The 22,134-nt window shown below is 44.3% G+C and overlaps 1 protein-coding gene across 1 annotated transcript in view; it reads right to left on the bottom strand.

Annotated features, from left to right (window-relative positions):
• Window positions 1-9,267: 9,267 nt before the first annotated feature.
• Window positions 9,268-22,134, bottom strand: part of RUBCNL (rubicon like autophagy enhancer) — a 28,996-nt gene continuing 16,129 nt past the window's right edge. Inside the window, exons 9-14 of the mRNA XM_046665148.1 lie at window positions 21,167-21,231; window positions 15,615-15,853; window positions 14,329-14,390; window positions 12,063-12,216; window positions 11,339-11,429; window positions 9,268-10,162 (exon numbers count right to left, since the gene is read on the bottom strand). Of these exons, the coding sequence (XP_046521104.1) occupies window positions 10,050-10,162; window positions 11,339-11,429; window positions 12,063-12,216; window positions 14,329-14,390; window positions 15,615-15,853; window positions 21,167-21,231 (724 nt within the window). The 3' untranslated portion in view covers window positions 9,268-10,049. The remainder of the gene's footprint in view (window positions 10,163-11,338; window positions 11,430-12,062; window positions 12,217-14,328; window positions 14,391-15,614; window positions 15,854-21,166; window positions 21,232-22,134) is intronic.

The raw sequence follows: 22,134 nt of genomic DNA on the forward strand, positions 1-22,134 counted from the left end.
CTACCTTCTCATCATGCCCATGGGCCAAGGCAATCACCCGCCTGTCCCAAAGACAAGTTATCAGATGTAAAGGAAACCCTTAGGGAGGTTGACATTATTCTTATGGAAGAGTCATAGGGTCAGATGAATAGGAAGGAAAGATGTGATTGAGATGTATGAGTTATCCCAGGACTTGCATCAAGAAGTATTGAGAAACTATGACCCAGAAAGGAAAAGGGTGATGCACTGGGATAGGCGGGGTGGCTTGGAGGCCAGAGAGTAAACTGATTTTATACACAAAGTGGGAGGCAGGGTGCTAAGCACTTTTAGTAAATTACATCATTTAATCTGCAAGATAGCCCTCTGAGCTAGGTTATCACCATTTTACAAATAAGGAACTTGAGTCTTGAGAAATTCAAAAAACCTACCACAAATCACAGAATTGGAAGTGAAAGGATCCAAGTACTTTTCTGGCTCTAAACCCTGGGTCACTGTAATTCACTGCATCCCAAGAGAAAATGTGGGATGATTTGAGGGTGCAGTCAGGGGGAACCAAGGAGGGAGCAAGAGGAATTTTTGAGATGTGCCTGACTGAGGAAAGCGTGGAATTTTCAGGAGGTTGAGAGGTCAAATCCAACAGGGAACTGACTTGGGTAAGGGATTTGGACTTAATTTTAAACGCAATGGAGAAACTTGGGAGGGTTTAAGCCCGGGACATACACACCCTGCTTTATGTCTTTTATAAAGACTACTCTGGCTGCTGTGCAGCAAGTAGATTGAAGAGGAGCAAGTGTGGAAGCAGGAGATGGTGAGGAGGCTATTAATTAGGTTGAACGATGTGAAATTACCATTTTCTGGCTCAAAATGATAAAAATAGCAGCAATTCCATTTGGTCCGACCTAAGAGAAGTCCAGGAAGGAAATGGTGGCTTGGACTGTTACAACAGCAGTGAAAGTGGTGAGAAGTCATCAATCAAAACACATTTTGGAGGTAAAGCTGATGAAATTTACAGATAGACTGGATCTGGGGAGTGAGGGAAAAGGAAAAGCAAGAATGAATCGTAGGTGTTTGGCTTAAGCAACTGGATCTATGGTGGCGCCATTGTCTGAGATGGGAAAGACTGCAGAGAAATACAAGCTTGGCTCTCAAGTGAGCTGGTTGATTACATCACTCCAGAGCTGAGGAGAAAGGTCAGGGCTGAAGCTATAAATCTGGGAGTCACTTAAAGCTATTTCAATGGATAAGATCATCCAAAGAGAAAAAAAGAGAGATTTTAAAACTGAGCCCTGGAATCTCTGTCTTTAATTAGAGATTAATGGAGAAAAAAAGGAGAACCAGCAAACAAGACCAGGAAGGAGTGGCCTGCAGAGAGAAGAGAGAAACCACAAAAGCCATTTCAAGAGGTTCCAAAGGCTTCCAGGGGGAAGCTGAGCAGATGCATTCGGTCCATTTGGTCCCTCTGACAGGCAGTCCTGGTAACCTTTGTTCACGTGGTCGTTAGTGAAATAACCAAGAGAATCAGGAGCTTCGAGTCCCTGGCAGCACCTCCATCACCAGACCCAATAAAGATGGAGGTAAAGGTGTCCCCAAGAGCTAATCTGAGTTCTTCACTGTTGGCATGGGCAGCAGAAATGGAAGCATCACTCTCTTTTATACAGCTGTACTGCTGATCTGATTTTCAAAATGATAGGTGTTCTATATAGTAAACCTTACAAAAGAAAAAAATTATTCTAATCCCACTGTACAAAGATATTTACCGTTAAAGTAAAATGGTGAATTTCATTCTAGTCCAGTTTTTCTATTTTTGGAGTTGTATATTTTTAAAATAATATTATGATCATAGCTCAAAAAAAAAAAAAAAAGGAATGCAGGCAACTGTGGCAGATGGTCCTCAGAGATAGACTAGATGAAGACAATGAGATGACTATTGAATTTGGTCACAAGGATATTACTAGTGACCTTGACAATTTAGGTGGGATGGTTAGGATAGAAACTCTATTGGACTAGATAAGGGAGGAAATAGGAGGTATGGAAAGGAAGACATAAATTAAAGACTGTTCTTTCAAAAATGTTGCTGCGAAAAAGAATATAGAAGTGGAAATGGAGATGTATATGAAGTCAAAGAATTTTTCCCTCTGCTTATTCATTCACTTTTTGATATAAAGGATACTAGATAGTAGTGGATAACTTATAGGTAGTAGAATAGCTTTTACCATCTGTGTGGCAGACCCACCCCTCACCTGCTCATCCACTTGACCACAGCATCAAGATCGCTTGTATTAGTCAGGGTAGGCTAGGTTATCCTGCAGTTAGAGGGACACAAAAATCTCAGTAACCTTATGAAATAGGGGTTCATTTTTAATTGTGCAAATTCCAATGCAGGTGCCATGATTTGGAGCAGCTCTGTTTTAAACAATGCTCAGGGGTCTGGGTTTTTTCCATCATGTGGCTCTTCTGTCACATAGTCTATCACTTACAAACAGGCAGGGAGAAATGAAAGAATGGAAAGTCAAGCAGGATATTTTAAGGCCAGACTGGGAGTAATGTACACCACCTCAACTTGTATTTCATTAGCCACCTTCAGCCACATTGGCTCACTCGGATACAACAGGGGTAGGACATGTAATTTAACTGTGTGCCCATAAAGAAAAGGAGAGCCAGGTACTGGTGGACATACTACAAGCTGTAAACACATCCTTCTTCCTGGCTTTCTTAGAGCCCCATGGTTAAATGGAGCCACTGTTCATTAACTAGATATAATAAAGATTGTCCACTAGCTACTAATAAGCCATTTTCTGTTGGATACTGATAGAAAAACTGTTCCCCAGAGCCTTCCATCTTCAATGGTTAGGCAAGACGCTCTTGTTTGACACTGGTGGAGTCCATAATGAGTAGAGTACAGGGGAAAGAGTTCGGATCTAGGTAACTGGAGTCTATAGTCAAGTACTTTTCCAAAGGCATCTTTGTGTCCCTGGCAACAGTACTTCCTCAGTAATGGCCTATTGAATGGCTTCGTTAATTTGTTTTTAATGTTGAAGTTTGTTTAAAGTGAATGGGACTGAGGATGAGAAGAAGGTAATGGGGGTAGGGAGGTGGCAGAAGGGGACACTTCTCAAGTAAGCAATTAGAAGCTTTTCTATCTCTGCCTGGGGCAGTCACAGGAGAGCTCTGCGGGTGGAAAGTGGTTTGCAGGCCCGTGACTCTGGAAGCCAGGACTGGCGATCTAATGCATCCGTGCAGCCTCCCTGCACCCAGCTTCTTCTCTGGTTCACAGAACATCGTAGACATGTCAAGAAGGAATTTGGGACTTCAGTCCCTGCCACCAGGTGTCAGCCAGTTTAACATCAACCTAACACCACATACAGGAAGCGTCTCAGTCACGAGCCTTCGAGAGGTCATCTCCAAAAGAGGGTGAAGTGGAGACTTGCCTTGTCTCATTTGTCAACATCTTTTATAAGCATGCTTCCTTAAAACAAATATTAAAGCCTTCTATCTTTAAATAAATAATTCCCCAATTGGTTTGAAAAGAGGAATCATAGTTCCCTTTTTCACTTCACTAGAAACTAAAATAGTTTTTTATGTGTGATGTCATGGGGGCAGACTGCAAACATGATGGAAAACCACAGCGCAAAACAGAAGACAAGCTCTCTGCTTCCTCACACACTGCGGGCAGCTCTCCTGGCTGAGAAGACTAAGGATCCAAGAGATGAATCATTGAGGTAGGCAAATTCTCTACGTTCCTCTGCACGTTTTCAGGCCTCTGTCTGCACCTCCAGACTTCTCTGTCCCAGGGGTGTTCCCTTATCCTCGCCCCACTGAGCTCTTGCCTCCATGCTCCTGCTCTTCCCGGGCTCTCTGCCTGGGGGCAGTGTGTCCAATCCTGGAACTCGAGGCCCTGCTGTCGCCTTCCTCTGGCTATGTCCCTCCCCACAGGTGATGGGACACAAGCCAAAGGGACATGCCCGTCAGAAGGCTCCATCGTTCCTTTTAGATGGTGCTCTGTGTACCCCAGAATTCCCCGCCCAGTGGCCCTAGATCACTTCCAGGAGCAGCTGACGACCTTTCCCTTGCTCCGATCTTCTGACAGTGAACTGTGCTAAGGCGTTCTGCCCACCAAGGCCAAGGGGCAGCTGTGTGTGGGATGGAGCCAGGGGTACAAAGAGAAAGGGGGCAGACCTCACCCATTCATCAGCTATCCCTGAGCCACCATGTGCCAGAGCAAAGCACCAACGGTCTGAGATTTAGAAATTCAAACCTGCCCTCCCAGGTCCTGATGAAGGTAGATTTATCATGGTAGCAGGATATAGCATATTTTGTTTAGTTTTTAAATATTTAGTTCTGTGGCATGTGGGTCTGCATTTGTTTTCTTGTATAAGCTCTGCAAATTTTAGCGGTGGGCTTTTCCCCTCCTGTCTCCCTCCCAACCTCACCCAATTTTCAACATATTGTACATGTACACACACAGACACACACACACAGACTCTCTCTCTCTTCTCTTTAAACTCTGATATCTGCTTCTATCCCATTATTCCACTGGAAACAGCTCTCAGAACTCTTCGCAGTCATTGATCCTATTTTTTTGTTCTCAAAACTCTCTTGGGCAACCCTCCTGGTGGCATAGTGGTTGAGTTCACATGCTCTGCTTTGGTGGCCTGGGGTTCTCAGATTCAGATCCTAGGTGTGGACCTACACATCACTCATCAAGCCATGCTGTGGTAGCATGCCACGTAGAAGAACTAGAAGGACTTACAACCAGAATATACAACTATGCACTGGGGCTTTGGTGAGAAAAAATAAAACTCTTGGAGCCCCTGACACAGGCCCTCCCCTCCTCTTCCCTCACTTTTCCAGCTCCTGAAGATGACTCTTATAGAGGTTCTTGCCCAGGCCTTCTTCCTCTCCTGGGTGATCCTACCCATCCCTACCCCAACTCAGGGACTTCAGGCCCCTATTTTTCTCCAGACCTTCATTCTTAGTTGACTGCCGAGCTTTTCCATGGAAGCCTCGCTGTCAGCTCAAACTTCTCCCCTACACGTGTCCAACCTCTTAGTTAACATGCTACCTTCTTCCTAGTCAGCCTTACAACCTCCATTATCTTCTGGGGCTCCCCCACCCCACTCTCCAGGCTCAACAACCTCCGACTACTGTGTCTCCTCAATGTCCTCCCCACAGGCTGGGATTTGGGTAAGATGAGTGAGGCCAAGTTGGACCAGTGGAGGGTAGGGTCCTGTCTCTAGTTGAAATTTTGATATTTTGTTCATCATGGAGTTTTTTGACCTTGATTTTTTTAAATATTGCGTGAAAACATGATTTCTCTTGAATATTGGCTTTTGGGGTCTCCCTTGAATTTTATGCCTGGGACGAGCGCCTCGATCACCTGCTAGGTGTCCCCTGCTTTTGCAAGCATCCTTTCCTTTCCATTTCTTCTGTTGCAGGCCTAATTCAGGACTTCATCACATCACTTGGTCAGCCTTCATTTCCTGCTCTGATCCGTCCCACACCCAGAGCCAGCATTATATTCCTTATTAAGTGTAGGTTGAGTCATGACCCTCTCTCCCTCAAAATCCTTTGAAGCCTCTCTGGCTCCAGTAGAGCCCAAACCCCTTCATGTTCATTGGGCTCCGTGTTCTGGGCTCTGCTAACCTTTCCGGCTTCATTCCCAGCCACATCCCTCAGTTCCATGCTGGTCTACTCGGCCTTCCCCCGAGAAGCCCATGTTTCCCACCTCATGCTTCTGTTCTGCTCTTCCTCTCCTTGAGCCTCCTCCCTCCCTTCTCTTCAATTTGGACTCTAGCTGAGCCTTCAGGGATCCATGATCCCTCTTAGAGTCCCAAGTGGAACCTGTCACTCCTGCTGTGCTTTGTTCTTCAACTTTAGAACTTATGCGCTCTGACTTCCATTTTCCTCACCCGTTGCCCTGGCCCTGCCAGCATCCCTAGGGGCGACTGTAAGCACCTTGGTTTCAGACTCCATGCCTTGTTCTCTGGCCCCAGGGCTGGACAACAGTACTGCCAACTTACTCTTTGGCACCTTCAGCCTCCAGCTGGAGTCTAAACTTTAACAGGTACTCTGGTTATCCTCTTCCTGGCCTCTGTAACGGATCTTTCTCCACAGCAACATGGATCTTTCCCATCATCCTGATGGATGTCCCAGTGATGCCTCAGACCTGGTTTGAAGATGGAGTCCTGTTCTAGACTGGCTCCCCATCTCCTAGGACTGTACACTCGAAATACCTACAGCAAGGGCTACAAAGGTGACCTGCCCACAGGTCACTCACAGGCAAGGTTATTCCATAGGACGTTATGACAGCCTCTACTTAACAGCCTCTCTCACCCTCTGAGGTCCTCCACATGAAGCTGGGCTTGGGCAGGGCCGTTGGAACCTGTCCCCCTGTTCCATGCAGTGAGTGGCCCTCCCGCCATGAGTGGGGCCAGCAGTGAGGACAGTGTGGGGCAGGAACAGGTGCCCTCACTGTCCCGTGACAATCCTGCTCCAGCCCTCGGCAGACAACAAGGGAAGAGAGGGGACTTCTTAACACTCACAATCAAGGCCTCACTCAAGATTTATTTGAAGCTGTATTTCAATTTCTGTTACATCTGAAAATCAAGATGATTCATCTGCTTTTTAATGTGAGGTAACAGCCACCTTCCCCCACCCCCTCCACCAGGACTCAAACCACCACCTTCCAAGTTCATGGCTGTCTCCCAACACCTGAGGGTAAGCAGCCCCCTCCAACACTTATGAGCTGAGGTAGGAGAGGCAGTAGTGTGCAGTTGCTATTGCTCTGGGCTTGGGGGATCTCTAGCTATACAGACACCCACAAATCTACAGAAAGTATTGGTTTTTATGTCATCGTTATCCTTCAGAATCCGTTTTCTGTGTCTTGACGCCTGAAGGTAAGAGGTCCAAAACTTGCAATGTATCTCACTTGCCGAAAATTATGCCAGTTCTTCTACACGTGCTACTTAATCATCATTTAACCCCCCAAACAACCCCAAATGGTAGGTATATTCATTTCCTGGGCTTGCTGTAAAAAATTACCACAAACTGGGTGGAACAAACCTATAGGAATTTATCCTTTTATGGTTCTGAATGCTAGAAGCCCGAAAGCAAGATGGCAGCAGGACTGGTTGCTTCCGGAGGCTCTGAGGGAGAATCTGTTCCACGCCTCTCTCCCAGCTTGTGCCAGCAATCCTGGGTGTTCTTTGGTTTGTAAAGCATCACTCCAATCTCTGCCTCCCTCACCGTGTGTTCTCCCGGTGATTTCTGGGTCTATTTCTCTGTCCAAATTTCCCTCTTCCTATAAGATCATGGGTCATTGGATCAGGGTCCACCCTAATCCTGTATGACCTCATCTTAACTTAATCACATTCTTAAAGACTCTATTTCCAAGGTCACATTCACAGGTACCTAGAGTTAGAACTTCAACATAACATTTTGGGGAACGTAATTCAACTCACAATAGTAGGTATTGTTCTAGTCCTCATATTAAACTGAGACTCAGAGAGTAATTTACCAAAGATATAGAAAATAGGTGGGATAACTCAGTTTTCATTTGTAGACCTAATCATTACCACCTATTCGGCCCTCACTTGTACCAGGCCCTCTACTGAGAGCTCCATTTCCATTTCTAATCCTCGTGTCAACTGTATATACTTATTACCCCCCATTTTACAAATAGAGGCTCAGACAACTTAAGAGGCTTGCCCAGAGTCACCCAGGTAGGAAGTGGCAGACCTGGGAATCAATCCAATACTTCTCACCCAATCAACACCCCAGTCTTCTGGATGGCTCACCCCTCCTCGCTCCACGTCCCTTGGTATAACTCCCTACCTGCAGCTGCGAATCATGACTCTAAAGGATGTGTTACTAGAATTTCCCAAGCGAATACTGTAAAGGCAGAAAATTAATCACTGTGATCCCAGCACTGCAAGCTGATGCCTCACGGTGGCTGACGCCTGATGAGAAAGCCCAAGTCTTCATCTTCCTTCCGGCAGCCAAGGAAGAGTTTGCACAGAAAACTAGGCAAGGGGTAAATCTCATTAGAAAGCAATAGATGTCACAACTAATTATTTCCCTACAGGGTGCTGCACGGGGGCTGAGGTCACTTCTCTGTTCTAACACGTACCTCACTGGTAAGGAGCCTCAAGTACCGCGGTGGGGAGGAAGCGTGTCTCAGCCAGACCCATAGAGTGGTTACCTCATCCTTCCTCAAAATAGAGAGTCAAAAGCATCACTTCCTGGTAGCTGCTGTGCACTCTTCCTCAAATCAAAGATGTGTGTGTCTCTCTTTCTTTCTCTTACACACACACACACACACTCACCAGTGCCTTACAAACACAGCAGCAGGAACACAGAGCCCTTCAGACAATGCACAAGCCACAGCAACTTAAGTCAACACAAGGGAATGTTGTGAGCAAGCACTCAGCCCAATGTCAGTAGGTCAGCTTTGACCAGCACTTACAAATCAAAGTTGGTTTGGTTTAATTGTCTCAAAAGGATACCACAGAAGAAGCAGGGGCTATGAACACGGCCTTCGGAGGCAGGCAGACTCAGATGCCAATCCCAGCTCAACCATGCATGCCCTGTGGGAACCTAGGTAAGTTATTTCTCTTCTGTAAGCCTCAGTGTCCTTACCTGTAAAATGAAGACACTCACATGAACCTCATAGAGCTGTTATAAGGAACAGAAACCTGCCACCCCAACCCTTGATGCCCAACAGGGAATATAAGCTTATAGGTAAGAATAAAACATTGTTTTGAATTTGATCTTATTTATCTTATCACGTGTGCCTACATTTCTATTTAAAAGAGACCTGGCTTAAATAACGAATGGGAGCACAGCTCTGGCAGAGGCATGTGGGATGGGAGAACAGGTGACAGGATGAGAATTGCTAGGAAACACTCATTTCTTTCATGTGCTCAATAATATCCCACTGAAAACACACACACACGCACACACACACACGGAACGGATGGGGTTAGGGGATGACCTGGACCGCTTTATTGCCTGCCTGTGCTGTTTGGAAATTGACTCAGAGCTGGTTTAGTTAGGACATGTGAATTCTGGGGGATATGATACCCACGCTCCATTCAAGATGTGACGGGAAAGCACCCAGCCCCAGGGCCCTTTCTCAAGTAGGTCAAAGTATATAGAAGGTAGAAGGAAAAAAGGCTCAGGTGTTTCAAAAAAGCATATAAATAAAAAGAATATTAGGAAAATGAAATTCATAACAGTTTAGGGATTCAGCTACCCTTTTTAATTACTGTTTATGATTTCAATGTTATTACTAGAATCATATTGTTCGTTAACAGTATTTTCCCACAATTTAAGTCCAAATACCTTATGTTCAGTTTTATATCAATGAGACAAAACCCTAAAGCGCAGGGATGAAGTTCTGCTCACCCGTGCATCCCTTGACTTAGTGTGTGGAATAGGGATGACAAACACAGGTTTGATTTGTGCCATCTGAAAGAGCGCCATCTAGAGGCAACAGCTCCAAACGGCACCTCCACGCACTGCTAAGCAACTCAAACGCATCTTGAAATAAACGTGACTGTCGAAGTAATGTGTACTCTCTACACAAACCCTGCAATAAGTGAAATCTGTAAGACTGATACAATTACAAAATGGCATTTAGTCAGGAAAAAACCCTGAGCAAACATTTTTGGTTGCATTTTTGTTCATTGAAAGTACCAATCCGTTTCACAAAACAAGTTTTACAGGAAGAGGAACTGAATCTTGTCAGTTACGATCCATAAAAAATAAGCTCCAACATTAGCTAAATACAACTTTTCAAATACAATTTAAGAATTATCCAAAAAAAACTATTTAAAAAAAACAGTAGCAGCAAAAACATTGAACATTTGTAAACAAAACCACCAGTAACAACCCTTCGCTTAATAATAATCTTCATTCTTTTAAAAAATTAAATATATATAATAAAGAGAATATGGCCACTTGTTTTCTTAATATACAATAGTTGATATCTAAAACAATATTATCAATAACAGACACAAATCGGTGTGACAAGGCATGTTGAACAGTCTTTTTCACAGTACTCAGGGGCATCACATCGCCGTGGAGGGCAAACTTTCCAAAAGTCTTCTCCTAGCTGTGATCCTTGCACAGCGGGGGCACTCAGAGGACTGGAAACACTGCTTGTGAAAGCATGCTCTGCACACTGCAAGCAAAGGGGCGCAGCCATCAGCAAACGGAACGTCTTGGTTTCTCACATATATACAGACACTCATCCCCATCCTGGGGTCTGAATCCGGAAGCCAGAGTCTTCCAAACAGAAACCAGGCAGGTTGACACTCAGAGGGATTATAACGTCTCCAGTAGGTCATGGACGTGAGGCTGAGAAAGCCTGGTGTAGCGGATGCTACAGAGCCTCCCAAAGACCATCCCGAAGCTGCTGAGAGTCTTGGTGGCTGATGGCTCAGGAGGGAGCATCCCTTCTGTGGAGATGGCCCAAACTAGAGAGAGCTGCCTTGCTCAAGGTCATGTCCCCTTGCTGGCACTGGCCTGCATCTGGTGACTGGTCAACATGGGATTTAAAGGCTCGGCTGGCCCCTTGTCCTCAATTCGGGACAGTGCTGAAGGCCATCTCCACTCCAGAGCTCCCCAGGAGAGGTGCTAAGCTTTCAATGCAACCACACCACCGTTCAGCTTCTCCCTCTGCCCAGGCCTGCTGCCTTCACATCCCCACAGGCATTGAGCCCAAGAACAGGCCCCAGTGAACTTTCTGCATGCAAATCCCTGCCTCAGAGTTTCTCTGCTGGGAAACCCATCCTGCAACACTGCCTGTTGGGTTGGGGGAGACAACACTGGAGTGGTCTAAGAGGAGGACCTGCTCATATCCAGGGGGAAGGCCGAATTCATTACCAGATCTCTCCCATGAAATCGTTTAGAGAGCATGGGATTTCCTCGGGCACTAATACAGTAGAACTGGGGTTGGCAAACCTTTTCTGTAAAGAGCCAGAGAGTAAATGTTTTAGGCCTTTTGAGCTATACGGTCTCCATAACTCAACTCTGCCACTGTCGTGCAAAAGAAGCCAGAGACAACACTTCAGCGTTGGGCATGATCCAGTTACAAACTGGGGCGCTGTAGCTTGCCCTGGGCTAGAAGTCTCAAGGCATAAGAAACACAGGGACCAGCTCCTCTCTCCAAATCCTGAACCAGGAGACATCACCGTCATCCCTGCCCCACCCGAACACTCTTCTTCATGCGCCCCAAACTTTATTCCTCCAATCCAACATACAAGCACACACCAACATCATCATACTTTAAAGAAACAATATTGTGCTTAAGTTATTAAGCTATTATTGAGCTTACGTTATTAAGGTATTAAGATACCTGAACATCTTCTACACATTGAAGTCTGAAATGGGAAGATGACAGCAGTACTCCGGCAAAATTCACAAATGAAGCCCTTTCCTTGACACAGCTGTAAGAAAAGTCAAAAAAAAAGTCTGCATTGGTGAGGTTTCTTTTGATGGAGAAGCTGAGTTACCACTTTTACAGAACTTTATAAGCATCAATTTTTCACTGTCCCTGATTCCAGCCTCTAGAAGGGATAGGATGTTTTATCCTACTGCTGTGAATGTAAATGTGCATTTGTTTCACACAGAGAAATTTCATATCAAGGTGGTTTGATGCACCAGAGAAAGATCCTGATTTTAAACATGTATTCTCAAACAATCTAATTTTGTTTCTGACAGCTGCACTGCAATTCTTCAGTCCGTCTAGACGCAGAGCTCCTGTTCCATTGGATCCTGAGTCCACATGGCTGTATTCAGCATGTGAGCGCAGACGGGAGTGGAGGAAGGCCCCAGTAGGGCTGGGTGCTCAGACTAAGAAGTCGCTTGGCCCAGGCTTGCATCCCAGCCCGGCCACCTAGCAGCAGGGCCATCTTGGCCTGTTACTTAACAGCTCTGAACCTCATTTTCCTCTCTGTAAATAGTGTTGCTAGCACTTCCCTCAGGGTTGGTGGGCTTAAATGAGGTAAATGCAGAACACCAACAAGGCCCTGAGCAGAAGGGACAGCTCAGGGACGCCCCTGCCCCAGGCAAACCCTCACCTCACAGCTGGCCACGTGCGCGAGCGAAGCTTTTAGAACGTCCTTGAGCGAGGGCACCAGCAGCCCTTTCTTGACCTTGACCAGGTCTTCCAGGGAGAAGAGGTGGAGCTCATCTGTCAAGTGTCTCGGCACCTGCTCAAACTCCTTTAATACACTGCCAGAGAGGAAAGGAAGAGGATTCAAAACTCTAAATCCCCAAGTCCAGCACGGAGCTTAAGACTCATATGCATCCAACTGCGGGCTGGTCATAGACACTCAGATGTCCCAAAGGCACTCAAAACTGAATGCAACTTTCTCCAAACCTTCCTGTTCTCCTCCCGAATTCCCTAAGTCAGTCAGTGGCATCACCACACACTGCATTCCCAAGCCAGCCACTGCCTACACTGCACTTGACACTGGAGTGATGCCAAACCATGTGACTTCTCTGTCCTGCCTGGGGAGCTCGCTCACACTGCTTCCTCTGACCCCAGACCCCTCTTCTTCACTCCAATTTCTTCTTCAAGCTCAGGCTTTCTCTCCAGGAAGCCTTGCCTCCTGCTCTCTTCCCTACCCCACCCCTTATGAACTAGATGCTGCCTCCTCTGATCCAGTGGAGCTCCATGTACACGCATCCAACACACAGTCCAGCAATGATTTGTTTGTGCTGACTCTCTCCCTGGACCTAACATGAGTCTTACCGAATTGTTTATCTGAAGCACAGAATGGATATTTAAGAAATTTTTATAGATGGTGAGAATTGTGGGTATTGTTACATGTTACCCACAAGAAAACTGAGGGCCTGAGAAGTAATTAGCCTGTCAGACCAATGCCATGAGGTAGATCTCAAGGCCACATGAATACAGAAGTCATGCTCCTCCCCAAGAAATCTAATTCAAAAGCAATACATCATCATTAAATAAAGATCAGAAATGGAAGGAAGATTTAAAACAAAATAAAATTTTTAAACCTATGATCTTATCTACTATATCAAGTAATCTTAACCCTTTGAGTAACCTACTTTTATTCTACTTAAAAATCTCTTTTCTGTATCTATATGAGATGAAGGATGTCAACTAAACTTATGGTGGTAATCCTTTCACGATATAGGTACGTCAAATCATTATGCTGTATACCTTAAACTCATACACTGCTGTATGTCAGTTATATCTCCATAAAACTGGGAAAAAATTAAAGGCATGAAAACAAATTAAAAAGTTACGATTTTTTTGCTAGTCTAGTTTTCCTAAAGAAAAAAACATCTCTATCGCTGTCAATGAATTCATGCCTATAGCTTTCTGGCCATGGCTTCCAGAAATTCCAGTCCTAGAAGTTTATCCTAAGGACATACCTATGGCTGTGGGCAGAGATTCAGCTAAAGCCTAGTTTTTTAAATAACAAAAGATATTAAAAATCTACTAGGCATTCAGTAATAGGACAATACTTAAATTAACACCACAGTACAGTATAGAATACTATACAGCCAATAAAAGTTCAACACGCCTCTCTATCTGGGTTATTTAGAGGCCATTGATATGCCCATGCTCATAGCAGCACTATTCACAATAGGCAAAAGACGAAAGCAACCCAAGATGGAGACATGGATAAACAAAATGTGGTCTATACCTACAATGGAATGTCATTCAGCCTTAAAAAGGGGGGAAATTCTGGTTCATGCTACAGTATGGATATACCTGGAGGACATTATGTTAAGTGCAATAAGCCAGTCACAAAAGGACAAATACTGTATTATTCCACTTATACGAGGTTCCTAGAGTCGTCAAACATATAGAGACAGAAAGCAGAATGGTGGTTTCCAGGGGCTGGCGGGGAGGAGGAATGAGGAGGTATTGTTTAATGGGGACACTATTTCAGTTTTTCAAGATGAAAAGAGCTCTGCGGATGGATAGTGGTGACGGTAGCACAATATTGTGAATGTATTTCACTGAACTGTACACTTAAAAAGGGTAAGACGGTGAATTTTATGATATGTGTATTTTACCACAGTTTAAAATAACAATGATAATAAAGGCCACTGGCTAGAGTTATTTCATCCTTATGCCGGCCCAATCTTCTTAATAAGTTAAATTCACCACTAGTGAGTTGGCCGGCTTAGTAACTTGAAAGAGAGGGTCTGCATTCCCATGGAGAGACACGAGATCATTGCTGTGCTCAGTGGGCCCGTGTGTTGGAGGAGCTGGACCAGGAGGCACACAGAGGATGAGCACGGTGACAAGGCTGTCAGTCCTCCCAACCCCCAGGCCCGGACTGCCCCAGCCGACAGCAGTACCTTTTAGCAAACCTGCAGGTCTTCAATAATTTCTTGATATGAAAAAGCTGCTCCTGGGTTTCCTAAGGTGAGAAAGCAAATAGAAGGAAAAGGTAAATGTGATAAATGACACTGGAAGGGTTTAAGTTAAATTTAAATGTTACTTCTAACTTGACATGCTACAACTCTATAAAACAAGCCTTTAAAGTAAAGTCTATATTGCAGGGTTCATGACTGAGTCCAGAGGGTCCAGGATGGACCCAGGTCTCGCAGAGCCTGAAACTTACACAACGTTGGGGGCCTTCTTTAAGAAAAACACAAAACTATGTACAAAAGAGGGAGCTCCTGCCATTTTCAACAACATAGACGAAACTGGAGGACATTATGCTTAGTGAAATAAGCCAGACACAGGAAGAAAAAAACTGCAAAAAAAACCCTGTGGAATCTAAAAGTGTCAAACACATAGAAGCAGAGAGTAGAATAACGGTACCGGGGGCGGGAGGCAGAGGAACTGGGGAGATGCTGGTGAAAGGCTACACGGCTGCCGTCATGTAGAATGAATCAGTCTAGAGATCTAATGTATAGCACGATGATTATAGCTCACAACTCAGTACCCAATACTGGAAATTTACTAAGAGGGAAGATTTCAGGTGCTCTCACCGCCCACACAAAAAACATAACTATGTCAGGAGATGGATATGTTAATTAGTTTAACTAGTAATCATTTCACTATGAATATGTATATCAAATCATCTTGTATACCTCAAACATATACAATTTTTATTTATTTTTATTTTTTTATTTTTTTAAAAGGGGATTCTTTTTTTTTTTTAAAGATTTTATTTTTTTCCTTTTTCTCCCCAAAGCCCCCAGGTACACAGTTGTATATTCTTCGTTGTGGGTCCTTCTAGTTGCGGCATATGGGACGCTGCCTCAGCATGGTTTGATGAGCAGTGCCATGTCCACACCCAGGATTCGAACCAACGAAACACTGGGCCGCCTGCAGCGGAGCGCAGGAACTTAACCACTCGGCCACGGGGCCAGCCCCTACAATTTTTATTTTAAGAAATAAATTACTTTTAAAAGCTATATATAAATGCAAAACTATGCATAAATCTAAAATTCGGTATGGGGCCTTGGAAAGAGCCCACGGAGGTGAGGGGCCTCGAAGCTTAAGCTCCATTGGCTTAGGGTGAATCTTCCCGTCAGAGGGTCTGTCCCATCCTGAGACGGGTGTGACGTGCACTTGCTACCACAGGACCCTTTCCGCCACTTGACTGGCTTCCCCCACAGGGTCAGCTGCTCACCCGCACTCTGTCCAGTTCCTTGACCTTGGCGTACAGGCTGTGGCTGACGTTCAGCAAATTGAAAATGGGTTGGTGCCATATGCTGTCCAGCAGCCGTTTGGAGAAATTGCTGACATAGTACTTCCTGAAGTCCCACATGGTCAGGATCCGGGCAGGGATGCAGGACTCCTCATATGAGTGGCAGCAGTCACAGAAATACTTCCCCAGGTATTCACAGTACCGGAGCCGCTTCACAAACTCTGCAGGGCACACCGGAAGGTGAGGACCACTCCCTGGACCCTGAATACCCACCCTTGTCCCCCACACTGCCTCCAATTCCCACCCAGGGTTCAAGGCTCAGGTTGCTGTTTTCATGCTGCTAAAGCCATACTCGACCTCATAGCAGCTAGGAAAGCTCTGGCAGGGACTGGAGGCCTTAAATCATGGCCATTCGTGAGCTTTGCTTTCATGGACAGAGAGAAAGATATTCATTACAGCACATTTATAACGGAGCAGGGGAGCAATCTAAATATCCATTAAGAAGCAACTGATGAATAAGTATGGTGCACTCAGCATGAAATGCTGGAGAACCGATGAACATGTGGAAGAGCATGGGCAGTGGACATTCAGTCACAGGTATGTATCAAGCGATCTTGATTTTGCTTTTAAAATAAACATACACAGTCCAAAAGGATCCCCACCAAAAAACCAACAGCAAATACTTCTGGAGGTAGGCGACAGAAAATATTTTTCCTCTTTGCACTTCTTAATTTGCTAAAATGAACATGCATTGCTTTTGGAAACATCTTCAATCAAATACATTGACAAGCAAAAGGTATAGAGACCAATGCAACAAACACCTGGGCTCCTACCGCCCAGCTTAGGAAAGAAAGCAGCGTTCAGTTAATTCTGCTATGTGGCCCTCCCTCAACACCCGGGACGAACATCAGCCAGGGCTGATACTTATCACTCACCCTTTAACTCATGGGTTTCTTTGTAATTAAAATATCGTGAGGTAGAATACAAATATTGGTTGCCACCTATTGTGGGGATTAAATGAAACAATGGATGGGAAAGCAGCTACCACAGTACCAAGCACACTGTCGATTCTAAATATAGTTTCCTTATAACAGCTTTAAAAATAAACAAGGCCTGATGGAGCAAAACTTTATTGGACACTTACTCTATGCCACATACTGGTTAAATGTCTTACAAACACTGTATCATTCTGTGCTAAGCCTCTATGTAAGGACTATGGAATGACTAAGTAAGGACTATTATTTCCCCTATTTCGTTGATGAAAGCATAACACAGTGAAATTAAGCCACACGCCAGAGACACACAAACAGGAAGCAGGCAAACAGGACTCCAAGCCGTGTGGACTGTGGAAGCTCCAGCTCTTAGCCACCATAGCCCACTCCTCCGCTACGCTTTTGATAGAGAGAACAGGAGAGGAGCTGTCTTTGCACTCGCCCAAGTTATCCCTCGGTCCCAGCTCACCCTCAGAGCTGACTTTTAAATGCGAGCAAACACAACTGATTCTTAGAATTTGCAGTAGTTAATGTCCTCTACAGTTGCCATGAACACTGAATTAATAAATGCTGAAGAACTGCTCCCGGGGGCAGATGGGGTTAGGGTCCTATGAGCCTCTGGTCACAACGTTTTCATCAATCGATCAATACACAACCTTGTTTTCTGTCTAAAGACACCTTATGTAATATGTTTTGGTGATTCATATCATTGAATTCAGGGCCAACAGCACTATAACTCATGCCTGCATGAAGCTTATCTAATGCATATATTTTCTCCATAAGGTACATCACAGCCTTCTTGTACTTAGGAGCACTAGACAGGGCTTCAGCACTACGCTTAGGGGCTATTTTAAACAGCTAAATCACCAACAAAAGGCAAAAAATGTAAAAAACACAACAAAACATGGCACTAAATAAACCATGAAAAGGACTTGTTTACAGTATGAGAACTACATCAAGAAGGCAGAGCACAGCCTTGTTCCACTCCAGCTGGGAACGCGAGCATCGGGCAACTCAACTTTCAGGGGACTCAAACGTTTTGGAGCTCTGTGCGTATCCATGAATGACCACGAAAACACCATAAGTACTCACTTTGGGGTTACAAATAAATTTTAGTGAGTAGGCAAATTTGCAAATATGGAATTTGTGAATAATGAGGGTCAACTGTAAGTATATATGTACATACACTATTATCAAACTCTGGGTTAATTTTGTGACATGTCTCTAGGGTTGACAAAGTATTTGTTAAGAACTTATTAAGTGCCTAATGATTATGTCTGAGTTTTCAAATTTGAAACTTTGAAAAGTCTGTTGTATCGTGTCTATTTCCCATCCTGGATTAAGATCTCTGATGTGGCAGATAATGAGTATTATTTGGCTTATGATAGGGCCTCCATACATTTTATGTTAAATAGGCAAAACGACAGGTATACCCTTGGCCCCTGCACTCTATGTTTCTGATCAAACTTAGCAATATGGGGAAAGAAAGGAGGACAGAGGGGCGAATAAATTTTTCTGATATAACTCATCTTTCCAAAACATTTCAATATCCAGTCACCCATTCATCAAATTTCATTAAACACATACTAAGCATTATACTATCAACATAGAATAAACTATGCCCATCTCTTTTGGTTTCCTCAGTCCTTTAATTAAAATAGAGCAAAACAAAGCACCCTAAACCAGTGGTTCTCAACAAGGAGTGATTTCTCCCCTTAAGGGACATTTGGAACTGTCCAGACATTTTTGGTTGTCACAGTTGAGGAGCTGTTGGTGGCCTCTAGTGATGATGCTAAATATCCTACAATGTACAGGACAGCAACCCCACCACCCGCCCCCCACCACCGAAGACAACACTAGTGAGGTTGAGAAAACCTGCTCTAAACCACAATTTTTCTCCTCTGGGGAAAAGTCACTATCATAGAAAAAAATAAAAATAGGAGGGAAAAATTCTAGAATAGTGCAGTCCAATAGAACTTCCTGTGAGGATGGAAATGTTCTAAACCTGTGCTGTCCAATACAGCAGCTACCAGCCACACGTGGCTGTTGAGCACTTGAAATGTAGCTAGTATGATGGAGGAACTGGATTTTTCATTTTAATTTTAAATAGCCACATGGGCTAGTGGCTACCATACTGAATAGGCAGTTCTAGAATAAAGCTCATTAGAGAAAATTAATAAATAAATGCAAGGTATGAAACTCAGTTGGAACCTGGGTGGAAAAACTAGCTATCAATGGCAACTTGAGGACAACAAATGCATATGGACTAGTATTAGACAATATTAGAGAATTGCTGTTAATTTTCTTTGGTGTGATAACTGTTTGTAATCCTTATCTTTAGGACATGCAGAACTATTAGAGGGTAAAATGTCATGCTGTCTCCTGCCCTGCAAATGGTTCAGCATGTATGACGTTAGAGGAAACTGAGGAGACATGACAACTAAATTCAACGTGGAATTCCGGATTGGATGCTGGGACAGATAAAGGTCATTAGTGAAATCTGATTAAAGTCTGTAGTTTAGTTAATAGGATTGTACCCATGCTAATTTCCCAGTTTTAATAATTAAACTACAATTATTATAAGATGTTAACAATAGAGGAAGCTGAGTAAAGGCTATACAGGATGTCTCTGGACTATTTTTGCAACTCTTCTGCAAGCCTAAAATTCTCTCAAAATAAAAAAGTTAAAAAAAATTATCCTGGGGCAGGCCTGGTGGTGCAGTGGTTAAGTGTGCACGTTCCACTTCAGTGGCCCAGGGTTCACCAGTTCCGATCCCAGGTGCAGACATGACACCGATTGGCAAGCCATGCTGTGGTAGGTGCCCCACATATAAAAAAGTAGAGGAAGATGGGCATGGATGTCAGCTCAGGAAAGTCTTCCTCAGAAAAAAGAGGAGGATTGGCAGCAGTTAGTTCAGGGCTAATCTTCCTCAAAAAAAAAAAATTTATCCTCAGAACTATAAGAAGTTCACAGGAAAAGTCCAAAATTGTTCACACAGTTGATAAGGCCTCTATAATCTGTGCTCGACCCACCTCTGCTGCATGTTTTCCCCCTCATTCTCACCCTCCAGTCACACAGGACTTCTCTGCAATAACTTCAGGCCCTTTGCACACGGAGACACCCTACACACAGTCTTCTGGGGACAATCACTTCCTTATGAAACCTCTCACTGCCAGCCCCCTAAGCCCAGATTAAGCTCCCTTGCTGTAAATCCCACAGCACTCTTGACCTTCTCTTTCGTTGCGTGCATCACCCTTGTTATTTACTTGGCTGATCGCTATATCTTCCTGTAGGCAAGCTCCGTGAGGCAAGGACCATGCTTGCATCAACAGTACAGGCTCACATTCCCATATCTGAACATACTTAGTTTAGTGCCTGAAAAGTTGGTGGAATCATAGTCACGCATCCCTAGTGTCTGACTCATCCACTGAATATATACTGAGGCACCAGGATACAGTAGTTAACCAAACAGACACCGTCCCTGCTAGACCAGCCAGGAAGATGACTCATTTAAAGAAAATCAGCTGTAACTGTGAGGCATGGCAGACATTATCATTCAACACATTATCATTCAAGCCCAGATAGACTTCTGCTTTCAATTTTATTTCTTAAAGTCAAGCTCCTTCAAGTCGTTTTCCTTCCAAGATTGCCTATCAAAGCCCAAGGGAAGCCTTTCCAGCAAAGTTTCTCTTCCCAGCCTTCTGCAGGCCAGACCTATGAATAGCCTCACAACAGAGCAAGTGATTTCTAGTCTCAAGCGAGCAACTTGCATTTCTGACTGGAGGAGCCTGATTTTCTAGGCCTCAGCTGGCCCAGGAATGATCCCCTCAGGCCACTTCCTCAAACTCTCTCAGAGGAGTGTGGCTAGCTCCTTGGTAAGCCATTCAGTCATTCCACAAATATCTTCTGAGGACCAACTCTGTGCCAGGCACTCTTATCGGAACTGGGGATAAAACAATGAATAAAACAGACAGCATATCTGTCCTCATAGAACTTAGAATCTAGCGAAGGAGACAGACAATAACAAGAAAAATCAGTAAAATCTAAAAGAGTATTTTAAGAAGATAACTGCTAGAATAAAAAATAAGGAGGAGTAATTTAAAGCATGCACATGTATGTTTATGGCCAGGAGTGTGACAAGGTGAACATTTTCAATAGGGCAGCCAGCGTAAACCTTTTGACTTTCGACATCCATGGGGATGTCTTGGAGTGGGGGTGGGGAGGGCATTCCAGGGAGAGAAAACCACAGGTGCAAATCCTTAAGTGAGGAGTGAGCCTGCCACCTCCAAGGACCAGTGGGGAGGCCATGTGGCTGGAGCTGAGCTCTCCATGGGGAGAGAACTAGGAAATAAGACTCTGAGAGGTAACAGGCCAGTCACATAGCCTTGTAGGTGACCATACCTCTTCACGAAGCTCTTATAATAACCTCTCATCAAAGGCATGTCTCACAAAAACAACGCACCACCCAACTTTGTCATTCTTGCCCCCTCCCCACCCTCCGTCAACGCATAATAAGCAGGCAATCCATTATCCATACTTACTAGGTTCTATTGGAGTTCCACAGCCAGCACAGAAAAAATTCTGGGCTGCTACCACAAGATTCCTCCTGAGTGCAGAAAATGATAACAGTTACATTTCAGAAAACGCCAATGGAGCATTTTTCACTGATTGGAACAGAAATAACATCACAATACTCTTCTCAGCTTGAGGCCTTAATTTTGTCATATTTCATTTGGGAAACAAGTAGAATTATTCAACAGAGTTTTCTAGCTGAAATCTCTGGGGCTTTTAAAAGCCCCTGCTCCCACCAAAGCAGAAGTCAGTATCACAAGTAACTATTCCACCAAGGGGCTTCTCACTGAACCTACACGGGATTCTCTCTCCAGAAAGAACTAGAGACACGTAATGCCTGGGAGAAAGTTCAGGGAGACGAGACATCAGAAGCACTTGGGTAGTTCACAAACGGATCCAAAGAAATTCACATGAATAGGAGGCACTGTAAGGCAAAGCCATCAATCATTTCTGGTGAGAGATAGTCTACTGAATTGTTTTCTTTTGAACTGTTGGTGCCACAATCTCACATGTGATTTGGAAATATGGAGAAAGTTGTACAACTTTATTAGAGTTCAGGGTCAGCAACAATGGCCAAGGTAAACATATGCAGAATCCCTGCCCACATGCCTGAAAGAGGCCCTGGGGAATGCTAGAGAAAAGATATCCCACGCTAAGGAAAGCGAGCTCTCACGAGGCCTGGAGAGGGAGTGCTTCTGCCCAAGCAGCCCCGGAGACCTTCTCCGCATTCTCTCCAAAGAAAAAGATAAAAGACAGACAGAGTCTATAAGGCACCTCCATGGGGCCCAGGCAACAGCTCTCGCCAGTCGCTTTGTAACTCTGCAGTTTGCCTACCGAATTAAATATAAACCAAGAGGAACGGAAAAATTGTAGTTTGTTAAAGTGTCCTTTGTCTATAATGCCACACACTCTCAGAACAAATAAATTAAATGACTAC

The sequence above is a fragment of the Equus quagga genome, chromosome 6 (genome assembly GCF_021613505.1).
Source record: "Equus quagga isolate Etosha38 chromosome 6, UCLA_HA_Equagga_1.0, whole genome shotgun sequence".
NCBI lineage: Eukaryota > Metazoa > Chordata > Mammalia > Perissodactyla > Equidae > Equus > Equus quagga.